Source organism: Mus musculus, chromosome 5 (assembly GCF_000001635.26).
Source record: "Mus musculus strain C57BL/6J chromosome 5, GRCm38.p6 C57BL/6J".
In the NCBI taxonomy this organism is placed as follows: domain Eukaryota; kingdom Metazoa; phylum Chordata; class Mammalia; order Rodentia; family Muridae; genus Mus; species Mus musculus.
Genome location: NC_000071.6, coordinates 25,929,918 through 25,942,958, shown reverse-complemented (window position 1 = coordinate 25,942,958; position 13,041 = coordinate 25,929,918). Strand labels below are relative to the sequence as shown.

At 43.4% G+C, this 13,041-nt stretch overlaps 1 protein-coding gene across 1 annotated transcript; it reads left to right on the top strand.

Moving 5' to 3' along the window:
- The first annotated feature begins 592 nt into the window (after positions 1 to 592).
- Positions 593 to 7,301, top strand: Gm21663 (predicted gene, 21663). The gene is made up of 5 exons (NM_001378637.1): positions 593 to 791; positions 1,785 to 1,944; positions 3,301 to 3,444; positions 4,080 to 4,263; positions 5,007 to 7,301. Exons 1-5 carry the CDS (start codon positions 653 to 655, stop codon positions 5,181 to 5,183), a joined length of 804 nt encoding a protein of 267 aa, NP_001365566.1. The 5' UTR covers positions 593 to 652; the 3' UTR covers positions 5,184 to 7,301.
- The last annotated feature ends 5,740 nt before the right edge of the window (positions 7,302 to 13,041 follow it).

Here is a 13,041-nt window from a genome sequence, read left to right as displayed (position 1 = left end):
ATTTCAGTTTCCTCTGCCAACAGATCTCTAGACTGTTGTCAGAAGCATAATGACTGAGTGATGACTGCATGATGACTGCATGTCTCCCTCCTAAGGGATCTTGGGGCAAATTTCAAATGCTAAGCACAAGGCTTCATGAGTGTGGCCCCTAACACACACCCACACTACACCCAGCCCTGCAGGTTCAGCCTGGATGAGATTTCATGCACCTGTACATGATGAGACAGGAGTAGATTTTGGCTGCATATTCGAACTGGTATGATTTCTCAGTAGCTTTTAATGGCTCCTACTGCTGATTGAGGAAAATTTAAGGTAGGATGAGATATTTCTGAGAAGGGATTGGAAAGGAAACACTCAGTTAGATACATAGGAATTACTTAGGTGTTGCCAATCAAGCCTAGAGCAAACCCTGGCTTTGGAAGGAGGATGTGCTCAATGGCTATGCCCCAGGAAAGGGCAGCTCAGTTTCCTATCAGTACAGGGAAACATTAGCAGGGAACCAAAGGCTGTATGTAGTCCATGACATCAGCAGTCCCTTCTTGGACATTCTATTGTCTCCTGGAGAGTTCTTAGCAACCTCCGTGATGTCACCAGTGTTGTAGTGACAACAAACCCACTGAGATTTCTCATTCAGAGGCTGGACATTGCAGTGATGGCCTTGTTTGCCCGACTCTGCAGACTTTTTCAGAGAGTCAATGTGGATGGGAGAGAGACCAGAGAGGGGAGGAAGGATGCTGACCCTCCATCTGAGAGGAATGAAGGACGAAGGAGGTGGACTTGGCGAATGTGCAGTAAGTCCTGGGAAGTGGATGTTGATCTTCCTGGTAGGAGTGGCCTGAGCTGGCCTTTCCAGTAATGTGGAACTGGAGACTCTGGGTAGCGAAAACATTTCCATGGTTATCGCAATTCTTGAACATCAAGGATTTCAGAACAGTACTTTTCCATCCCCTAAGGAAGGAATTGACAAGGTCAAAGCTGTTATGCCATGAACTTCAAGTCTTTTTTTGCACTGGGTATTGTGGGTGTTAGATGGGGGCAGAATGAGACCATCAGGAGTGACAGCGGGTATAAGCTATGCCAGTTTTGGGGAGGGAAATCCTGCACTTCAGTCCATGGCTTCTTTTAGCTCCTGTAGTTATCTGACATTAGTGACAGGGAGAGAATGGTGCTCCAGACCAAGACCTCATGTTCTCAGAACTACTCTGACCTCCTGTTTGTGACAGTTCCTACCTTAACTTTCTTTATCACCAATTGTAGGGGGCAGGCATTTCTACACTGTAAACAAAGAACTAGCAGTTGATAGACCCACAGGGGGATTCTATTCCTACTTCTGGGATGTTTTGTGTTTAGGGGCGGGTTGGGAAATTGATCAATGTGTTGACTATGTTCTGCCCCCTGCATGACTTTTTAAGCCAATTCCTTGGCTTAGAGTAACAGGTAGGATATTGGAGCATCTCCAAGATCTCAAATACTTTTGAATAGTGTATTTATCATCTGACTTGTGAAACCACAGGGCTCAGGGCTCTGAAGCCAAATTGTACCCTGGAGAAGACATCTCTCTGGTCCTCATAAGCACGTTTAAGGAGAATGAGGAAACATCTGCCTACGTACATCGCCTGATCTCTCTAGAGTGATGGTAGAACTGAGATCCACTGAGAAGAAATCTCATGCTGGCACCAATCTCTTGGTGGTGTCACGAGGTTACAGGCATTTTTCCTTCTCTGTGGTCAGTCCACACTCTTTGCATTCTCACATCTAATATTCTGGTATTCATCTACGTACAGTGGCTCACAGACAGACAACATCCCCGGTACCTGTCAAAAGCAAAAAGCAGTTTGAGAAGGAAGAGAAGGAGCTGATCAAAAAGATCCAGCTCACTACCGAGGAGACAAATGAGCTGAGAGATCGCCTGATCTACGTGACCGAGGGATCCATGAACAAGAGGTATACATTGCTCCAAAACCTGTGGTGTCAGTCTGGGGTCTGCAATGCCTCCCTCATCTTATGCTTTTAAAGGTGTGGGTTCTAGGAAGCTATGCCACCAGGACATACCTGGGCCCCACTTCATGCCCCTAAATACTAATTAGAGGAGAGGCTGCACCTGAAGATTTGTCAGGAGTGAGAAGGGTAATAGACTCCTCTGCTCCCTCCACTTGAAAAGAGGAACTTGGAGTCTGAGTGAAGAACTCAGGGATAGAGGCAGGGATGATTTCCTATGGTTCATTTGGAAAGCCTGTGACAGCAGGTTTCTAGGTGATGGGAGTTTGTAGTTGTGTTTTTACTTGTCTCGCAGGTGACAGTGCTGGCACCTCCAGGTAGCAGCTGGAGGGGCCTGGTCCCCACATGGTTCTTCTCAGTGCTTGATTAGAATGCCTGAAGTTCATGCCTGTCCCTCCTTGTCTGTGTGCCTTATAGTCTGAGGCAGTAATGTTGCATACATTATTCTACCTGTCATTGTGTTCCCTTTGTCTCTGTCTGTCTATCTGTCTGCCTGCCTCTCTCTGTCTCTATGTCTCTGTCTCTGTCTCTGTCTCTATGTCTCTGTCTCTGTCTCTGTCTCTGTCTCTGTCTCTGTCTCTGTCTCTGTCTCTCTCTCTCTCTCTCTCTCTCTCTCTCTCTCCCCCCCATTCTCTCACTCTTTCTTTCTCCATCTTGTGTATAGGTCTAAGTCTGTGAGTCTATGTGCATGCACAGGTACTGACCTGTGAAGATGTTTTGTATGTTTTTATTTCTCTCCACAATTTGGAATCTAGGGGTAGGTGTTTTGGCCTGAGGATTTACCTGCCTAACAGTTTCCAGGTGAGGTGGGTCCTGAGGTCTGGTAGTCCCCACTTTAAATAGCATTGCACTTTGACTATGTGGTCAGAAGTGTTCATACATTTGTATCTATTGAGCAGATTATATATCTGTGGAGATTTCTGGCCTCATCTCCAGAATTATGTGTAATATCTGTCTCTACAGTATTAGGTATCCAGGATTTAGAATCCCTTTTATGAAAACAGGAGAAACACCATCACAGGTGTCTGGTGGGCAAAGACCCGTAGCCTAGGCTCCTGAGAACATAACTGTTTAGTCTGCCCTTCAGCCCTACTGAGTAAGGCAGAGAGCCAGGTCACCCTCCATCTGGATGCCTAGCTTCTGGTGTTCTGGGACTAGGATAGCCAGTTTCCCAAGGATAAGAAAATCCCAGCATTTAGAATGCAGAGTGTGGTTTCCATGGCTGCAGTAGTCCAGGACCCAGCCTGAGTTCATGTGTTACTAAAAGCCTAAGTTCATGGAGTTCTGTCTTCCTGGGGTCAGGCCCTACCACAGGCAAACTCGACATTATAAAGAACTGAAATTAAAGGAGAAGGAGATCATGACATTTCTACACGACTTAGAGATGAAGAACATGGAGGCCCGAGAGAACAATCAGGAGCTCAAGAAGGAGAAAAATTTCTATCGGTAAGTTCTTGTCAGGGAGGCCAACCCTTGTGAAATGGCCGTTTCTACTTTCCTTTGTTTCTGGTCTGGAGAGTCTGCAGGTCTCCTTCTACCCTTTCTGCTTTTCAGCCATCAGTTTGCCTTGGATCTTTTGGACTCAGTTTTCCTAGGCCTCTAAGAGACTCTTACCACTGCCAGTGTTCTCCAGGCATCCTCTGGAGCCTCTAGACAGACAAGTGATTCAGATCATGAGAAGGTTATTATGCTGTACTGGGCCTCTGGGGCTCAGGCAGGTTTTACAGAGCTAACTGAGGTGTAACACAACGATAGAGTGCCCTCCCTGTGGTTCTACTGACTTCCCTGATTCCATGTGCAGCCTACTAATTGGGATTGCCCCAATGCATTGGTTGTCATAGGTAGATGGAGATCTCTCTTTCTTTTGGAGAAACATGGACCCTTTTTGGTGTTTGGACTACAGCAAAAATTTCTTCTTCCTTGAAATGGCTCTTTGCTGTTTGTACAGCTGTCATGGATGTATTGAGGTGGATTGTATTAGGTCTTCATGGGAACCAGGGTACAGGTCAGGTTAATGGGACCTGTAAGTAGAAATGGGAGGAGGAGGCTGCAGGATCTTAACATGCAGAGTGTGTTTCCAGTAACCTGCACACCCGGATCCTGCTGGGGGAGAATCTTATAAAGAAGAAGTTGGCGATATTGCAGCAGGAGAGCAAGGAAATACATGCTGATTGGGCCATCATTCAACAACGTTTGGTGGAGTTGAACCTGAGTGGTAAAGACGAACAGGAGAAGACCAGCAACCTGGAAGCTCAAGAAAATCAGGTAGGGAAAAACAATTCAGTCAGGCTATGACTATCTGATACCATTGACACATTAGATCTACTTTGCTTCGCCCCGCCAACTTTCTAGTCCATACTTCCAAGCAGCCACCCTCCTCATGGAATGTAGCTGTTCTTTGCTCTGTCTTCACACAAATATTCTGGGAAATTAGCCTCTTGTGAGACACTGAATTAGCCTCTTTTGAGACACTGTTACCACTGGCAAGTGTATTTTCAACTCTGCTTTAGTCTGCATTCCACTCAGGGTGACAGGTGAATAACATGTCACATTCTTGCATGCATGTCTTCAAGATAGGTGGAATGCTATGTGGAGGTTTAAGTGAGTCCTGGGTCCTTAGACAGGAGACAGGCAGAGGTCATATGACATTCTAGGTCAATTCACCTTGGAGGGATTAGAGCCAAGTACAAATGTCAAATGAGTGCTTCTCATTATCATTGATCTGGGTGGCATGTGGCCTTCTCCTTTCTTCCTGTAATCCACTGAGGTCTCTTCCTTTGCCATGTTCTTGTTTGGAGCTGATAGAAGCCTGAGTTGATCTTTTTCAGTCCATGTTTTGTGACTGTTTTTGAATACTTTGCCTGTCTGCAGTTTTCAAATCTGTAATTTCAGTTAAAATATTAATGTTGACTGTCAAGTAAAGTTGAGGAAGTGGGAGAATGCAGCCTGAGAGCGGCCATGCCCATCCCCACCATTCCTGTGTCTTAGTAACTGCCTTCCTCTCCCAGGTCTCAGAAGCTGCAAGAGAGCTGGGATTGGCCACAGCTGAAGAAGACAGCATCTTGCAGAATGAGTTGCCATGCCAGGAGGCTCCTGCTGAGCACCATCCCCAGCACCCATCATCTTCCTCGGATGAATCTTCCTCAGATGAATCTTCTTATAGCACATGTCCTGAGTGGGAATAGGCCCTAACGAGGAAGCCATGGCTGATTCAGGGCGTTGTTCCCTTTTCTCTTCAGACAACGACTCTTGGTAGAAAACTGAGGCAGCTGCACTGCTACCAAGTGTCCAAGAGGAGCAGCAGCCTGGAGGGCTGTGCTGCTAAAAGTGCAAAAAAATGCTGCTGAACAATAATTTTCCTTTAGAGTTTTGGTTGAAGTTTTCATTTTTGTTCTTTGAGTTATTGTTATGTTATTTAGAAGTTATATGTTCTTGTTCTTGTATTTCATTGTTTGTTTTTGCCTTTATCTCTATATTAATTGAATTTTAAAACCTATTTCTTAAAAATTCTATTTCTTATGCAGAAAAATTGATTTGCAAGTAGTGACTCTTGAGACCATCTTCCTTATTCAGGTGTTCTATCCCCTGCTGTAGACCTAGAACTCACATCCAGAGATGGATCTTTGTAAGTTCCAGGCAGCCAGGGCTGTATAATAAAGTCAGAGCCTAGCCACCTAGGGGGGTATACAAGGTGATGATCTTTTGTGTCGATAATTTTACTTACCCCATGGACACACACTTGATGATGTAATCACTGCCATACTGCATCCATGGTGTCATGAATTCTATTACTGCTAACATATAGCACTCTATAACACACATTCATTCATGATCCCGTGAACCAGATACTGATTAATATACAGCCATTGTTCTAGAGCAGCTGCGGATATAAAAACACTCAGAAAGGAATATAAAATAAATCAGGAAGGCCAGAGCCAGCTGCCTCAGTTTACTTGCAATAGAGCAACAGTGATTGAGGAGAACAATGGCTTCCCTTTGGTTCTGGCCTGAAAGGGTCAGAGCCGTTAACTGGGAGAAAGTTCAGGGGTTGTTCCTCCTGAAAGGGAGGGATGTCTAAACATGACTTTCTGTGAGCCAGAGTTTTTCCTTGTTCCTCGTCAAGAGTTAATATTTACCCTGAGAGGAAGATGTCCTTAGGTCTTCAGATAACAGTTTCTTCTTCTGAAATTCATTGTTGTTATGAGAAAATGACTCCAAAATTGATAATATTGTTTGCCAGATGCAACTAAGTAAAAATGTTATTTTTTGAGCAAAATTTGCAAAGTCATACCCCATGTTTTTAAGCTGTAGAAATCAGTAAAGCTTTGCTACTTGCCAGCAGAGCGGTAATCTATCTGTTTCTTTAAGGCATTCTCGAAGCTGGTCGTCATCAAATGTTAACCACATAGCAGATATAATGACCTTCCATGGCTTGCTGGGAAATAGCTTTTGATAGATGCTGCTGTCCTTGACCATAAACTTGCTGTGTTTTTGCTGTTGCTGATTAGACTTATGTTTAACATTTATGTGAATGGGTGTCTTTCCTACTGAATGTAATACAGCATGTGGCTCCTCCTGAGGGACGTTTCCCTCAGAGGACAGAAGAAGGAACCACAACCATTCCTGGAGATGGTTGTTAGGCACCATGTGGGTCTTCTAGAGAGTAGCAGATGCTCTAACCTGTGAGGCATCCCCACACCTCCTGAAGTTGACTTTTGTCCTTCCAGAGAATGTGCTGTTTAGATGGCCAGGATCAAGCCCAGTTGAATGGAGAAATCTCAGGAGATGTGTAGGTACAGTGCCTGACCTGCTCATACTCATTGTCCTATGCTGCCAGGCATGTATGAAGGGCTCTGATGTTACCACTGGCAGTTCTGTGTTCAGAGCCTTTTATTTGGACAAAATGCGGTAGAGGGAAAGTTGTGGATTGAAGTTTGTGTGTTCTGCTCCCTCAAGAGTCCCTAAACACAGGTGCAGTCAGGTGAAATCTTATTTGGTCAGATAAGGCTAGAGGCTCTTATTGGACAATTGGGAAGAAATGCAGAGCTGAAATATTAGAGAGTGGAAGTGTGATGGAGAAGAGAGAGGGAACGGAGGACAAAGATAGAGGAATGGGAAGATGGTGCTAGACTACGGGACACTAGTGTCCAAAAATAACTGGGGATTTCATAAATGGGAAATAGAGTAATGTAGGTACATTTTCCTGATCTAAGTGTGCAGGTTTTATTTATATGTGTTGAGTTTTGTATTGCTTGCATGGACATTTTGTGCTTGTAGATTTCCCCTAATAAATTTGGCTGGCATATTACAAGTCTTTGTGTTATTATTTTAAGAGGTAAAGGGGAAGTGTGAGTGGCAGCCAGCTCACTGTAGGCTAGCCACAGGTGGTGGATGGCATTGGAAGTATGAACAGCCTGGCAGCAGCTAACCATGGGAAACAGGGCAAGAGTGCTGCATGGGGCTGGCCACTCAAGGTTACTGAGATCATCTTGCCTGTGCCTAACCAAATTAGCATGGATTGGATTTTGTTTTTATGTTTTGTTGTTTTGGTTTTGGGTTTTTTTAAGTTTCTTTTTTTGCTACAAGCTACAATCATGTATTTCTTTTTGTGCTAAGCAGAGTAGCAATCTGTCCAACTTGAAGAAAAAAATAAAAGATCCCCCATGCTCTGTTTCTTTTGTCTGTGATCCAAGCCCTCCCCAAACTGTGTAAAAGCCCTGTCTGATAAGTTTGTTGCAAAGTGGGAGTCTTAACATAAGCACAGGGTAGGTGGTGGAGTGAAGGGTGTGATGGGGGAATCTGGAAGAGTATTGGGTGGCCTAGGGCAGGCCAGCTGCTGTAAGCACTCAGCATACACACCTATTATCCCCTCCTGTGTCTACTCTTATCCATATTTCTACGTGTAAGAGACTTTTCTGTCAGCTTCTGTAATTTGTACATAGTTTTTAAATTTGGGTTATAAAAAAGTTTACTTACGGAAAGAATGGAATATTGGAACATGCTTCCCTCCACCCAAATTCAGAATAGCTAGTCACAGTCCTGTAGAATACATACTCCTCTTGCAAACAAAACAGGCTCAGAAACCAAAAAAATTAACAAAAAATAACAAAACAAAACTCCAGTCCACACAGTTCAATTTTAAGAGTACAGATGTCATAGGATCTACTTTACTCTTTACATGGAATTTTAACTCCAGAAGGGAAGGCAACATAAAGTGAATTACCATGCTGTGTGGCCTCCTGTAGAAAAAGTGACTCAGGCATTTCCAGGACTGTTTATAAAGAAGGTATTCATAACAAAGCCGCCTGTCAGAGTGGGGATTTGCTGCACATCTCATAAAAGTCTCTTCTTGGTCAAATCCCCCTAAGTTCTCCCTGATTTAATCCTAAGAAAAGCCTTGAGCTGCAGTGCAAGGGACAATGATTCAACCCAAGACAGCCACCACCATGCATGTGACTAGTAGAGGCTATCCTACCTATGCATGCCTTGGACCTAAGTAGCCAAAAGTGGCTTTCACTGTTTCTCCAGAGGGGCCAGCTAAGCAACTGTGAATCTGAATCAGCTACAGCAGTCTCCAGGCCCAGTCCTCTGCACTCCTAAACTTGGACCTGACTGAAAAAAACGATGGGAAAAACCTAACAACGATTCCTTTGTTTACTATTATTGCTGCTAACACAATCGTTATTGTTGTTATTCCCAGTGAAGGCCCTGGGTCTACACTGTAATAAGCAATAATATTGATCTCTTTTCAATAGCTAGGCAGCTGTCTCAGCATCTAACTTAAACAACATCAATGTTAGGTCTGAATTTTATCATCAATGACAGATAAAGAAGCCAAAGCTCAGTATGATGGGCCCACTTGCCCAAGGCTGTACTTAGAGTTTGGCTCTGAGAAACTGTCAGTCCTGATTATGTTCACCCACTCTTCCTTCTCTGATACCACACCCAACTTGCAGGGTAATAGACCATCTGCCACATCATTAAATTAGTCCTGACCCCTCATCACTGCGCCTCCTAGCGGTCACAGTGATCAATGCTCTACTCTCCACAAGCCAGAGCAAGTCCTCATCTTGTGAGGTGAGTGAGGACTGAGTGAGGCACAGGGAATCCTGACATGCTCAGGCCTCCAGTCATGAGGCTGTGGCTCTCAGCTGGCTCCATGGCACACTCCCTCACCCTGTCCTTGATTTGGTGATGTTCTGAACCCATACTCGTATAATAGCCATCTTTGCTTTCAATTTCTAGCTCCTATCAATTCTACCTATCCAGAAAGGTGACAAACTTACTCTGCTTAGAAAGAAAAGCAAGGCTGAAACACAAGAAAAATAACACTTTTATGCTTTTGTTTTATTTTTTTTTAAACTCCAGATCTACCCTCTGTCTCTTCCACATCCCATACCTCTCCCCTGCCCCTCCTCTGTCCACGGGGATCCCCAAACCCACCCCACCAGACCTCTAAACTTCCAGAGACCTCGGTCTTTTAGGGTCAGTTGCATCTTCTCTGACTAAACCCAGACCCAGCTATCCTTTTCTGTATATGTGTGAAGTCGTAGCAACCTAGGGATACACGAGGCGATGGTCTCTTGTGTGTGAATCATGTGGCTTACCCCATGTACACACTAAGATGTATTCACCACCATACTGTATCCATGCTGTCATGAATTCTCATACTCCTAACATATAGTACTCTGTAACACACATCCATTCATGACTCGGTAGCCAAACACTGAGTAATATACAGTCATTGCTCTACAGCTGCTGAGGAAATAAAAACAATCACAAAAGTATATAAAATAAATCAGGAAGGCCAGAGTCATGTGCCTCAGTTTTGCTTGCAATACAGCATCAGTGATAACCACACACCAGATATGATAACCTTCAAAGTCACTCTGGGAAATAGCTTTGATAGATGTGGTTGTCCTTGACCATACACTTGCTGTGTTTTGTTGTTGCTAATTAGGAAAGACATTTGAAGCTCCCCTTTTGAAGATTATATTGTGGAAGTACTTGTTCCAGGTGACTGGGTGAGTTTTACTGAATGGAACTGACTCTGCATGGAGATCAATCAGAGAGTTAATGTGTGAAAGAGTTAACCCTGTGCTTCCACAAAGAGTTGCTGGCAAGCCAGGACTTTAAAAGTTCAGCACCTAAAGAAGCAGGGTAGAGGTTTTGATTATACACTGGCACAGGTCCTCTGGGTTTTATGAACTGATTCTGCCAGAGAAAGGGTCATCCGCAACACAGTGGAAAGTGGGTGAAACTTGATTTAGCCCACACTGCCAAGATACTACTATAATGGTTGGTTCTCATTTTCCATCTTAGAACTGGAAGGGGCCTGGGTTTTACAAAGCCTACTCAAGTATGGGTCCTCACAACACTGTGTGGATTGTTTGGTAAATGCTACCAGATGTATACATTAACCTGGATTATTCTACTGGCACTTGTGATATGAAATAATATTTCATGTCATCCCTTACCAGACTAAGCTGTCCTAAATATTCAGTGTGGATCACAGTGTCTCATTTTCTCTCCCAGACTGCAAAGCATTTCTAGACTTGGAAGCATGTTGACAGCCATTCTTTTTTTTTTTTAATAATTTCGTTTTTATTGTATTTTGCATTCATTTACATTTCAACTGTTATACCTTTCCCAGTTCACCTTCCCCAAACTCCCAATCCCATCCTTCTTCCCCCTGATTCTATGAGGGTACTTCCCCACGCACCCATGCACTCCCACCTCACCGTCCTAGCATTCCCCTACACTGGAGCATCTAGACTTCACAGGACCAAGTGCATTCCATCTCATTGATGCCAGATAAGGCCATCCTTTGCAACATATGCAGCTAGAGCCATGGGTCCTCTCTGAAAATCAGTCTGGTTGTTCCTCAGAAAACTGGACAGAGGATCCCGCAATACCTCTCATGGGTATATATCCAGAAGATGTTCCAACTGGTAACAAGGACACATGCTCCACTATGTTCATAGCAGCCTTATTTATAATAGCCAGAAGTTGGAAAGAAACCAAATGTCCCTCAACAGAGGAACAGATACAGAAAATGAGGCACTTTTACACAATGGAGTATTACTCAGCTATTACAAAGATTGAACTTATGAAATTCCTAGGCAAATGGATGGACCTGGAGGGCACCATCTTGAGTGAGGTAACCCAAGCACAAAAGAACTCACACAATATGTACTCACTGATAAGTGGATATTAGCCCAGAAACTTAGAACACCCATTATACAAGATACAATTGGCAAAACCCATGAAACTCAAGAAGAACAAAGACCAAACTGTGGACACTTTGCTCCTTCTTAGAACTAGGAACAAAACACCCTTAGAAGGAGTTACACATACAAGGTTGGAGCTTAGATGAAAGGATGGACCATCTAGAGACTGCCATACCTGGGGATCCATGCCATAAGCAGCCTCCAAATGCTGACACCATTGCATACACTAGCAAGATTTTGCTGAAAGGACCCTCATGTAGCTGTCTCTTGTGAGACTATGCAGGGGCCCAACAAACACAGAAGTGAATGCTCACAATCAGTTATTAGATGGATCACACGGCCCCCAATGGAGGAGGTAGATAAAGTACCCAAGGAGGTAAAGGGGGTCTCTAACCCTATAGGTGGAACAACAATGTTAACTAACCAGTACCCCCCTGTCCCCAGAACTTGTGTCTCTAGCTGCATCTGTATCAGAAACTGGCCAGGTCGGCCATCATTGGAAAGAGAGGCACATTGGTCTTGCAAACTTTATATGCCTCAGTACAGGGGAACACCAGGGCCAAGAAGTGGGAGTGTGTGGGGAGGAGGGGAGTGGGAAGAAGGGTATTGGGGACTCTTGGGATACCATTGGAAAAGTAAATGAAGAAAATTCCTAATTTAAAAAAAAAAGAAAAGTGGATTGAGGCAAAGTGAGTTGCGGAATTTGACTGAAGTATCTTGTAAAAGAACAGTGAAAGACACACATGGATTGAGACATTTTATTTATGATTTTGTTAATATAGGTGAGAATTTGAATTTTCTTTCACCAGGCCATATAAAATTCAAGTTATATAATCAGGAAATAAAGACAGGCACATTAGTTCAGATCAGGAAGACAGGCACATGTGTGCAGATCAGGATAAATACCTGTGTATGCCTCTATACATAGGAAGACTGTGGACTCCTGAGCAAGAAGGCATAATCATTAGCATAATAATATTCCTTGCTAGATGCTTGGAATATATAAGAGCAGCAATGAAATAATCCTATTAGGGCACACATTTGTGCGTGTATCTGTATATCTACACAATCACACACACACATGCACACAGAACACATACAAACACACATACACGCACATACACATACATACACACACATCCCTTTCTAATGAATAGAATCTCATGAAGCACAAATAGAGGTTGAGGTATTTATACTTGGTGATACAAGATGTTTTTTCCATCAATATTTTACTAAGAAGACAATTGGGAAACATTTAAACTAAACAGTGCAGGGAAATATATAAGAAAATGAGGACAGAAAATGCAATGAGAAAATTAATACACAGCACTGTTAATAAAATTATGAAATCTGGGAGGATGCTATGTGAGGGGTACATTCTAGAATACGTGTCAATAAAGAGATTTGTTGGTATAACATCAACAACAAAAAGTCCATGAATCTTTCTGGCTTTTGTACAATTCAATATAGAAAGGATGTCTTTATTTCGAATAGAAACTAGTTCTATTAATTATTGTCTTAGGTAGGGTTTTACCTGCTGGTAAGAGACACCATGACCGAGGCAACTCTTATAAGAACAATATTTAATTGGGGCTGGCTTTCAGATTCAAATTAGTCCATTATGATTAAGGTGGGAGCATGGTGCCATCCAGGCAGGCATGGTGCAGGAGGAGCTGAGAGTTCTACAACTTCATCTTAATACTGCTAGCAGAATACTGGCTTCCAGGCAGCTAGGATGAGGGTCTTAAAGCCCAAGCTCATAATGACAGACCTACTCCAACAAGGCCACACCTACTCTGACACCTTCTAATAG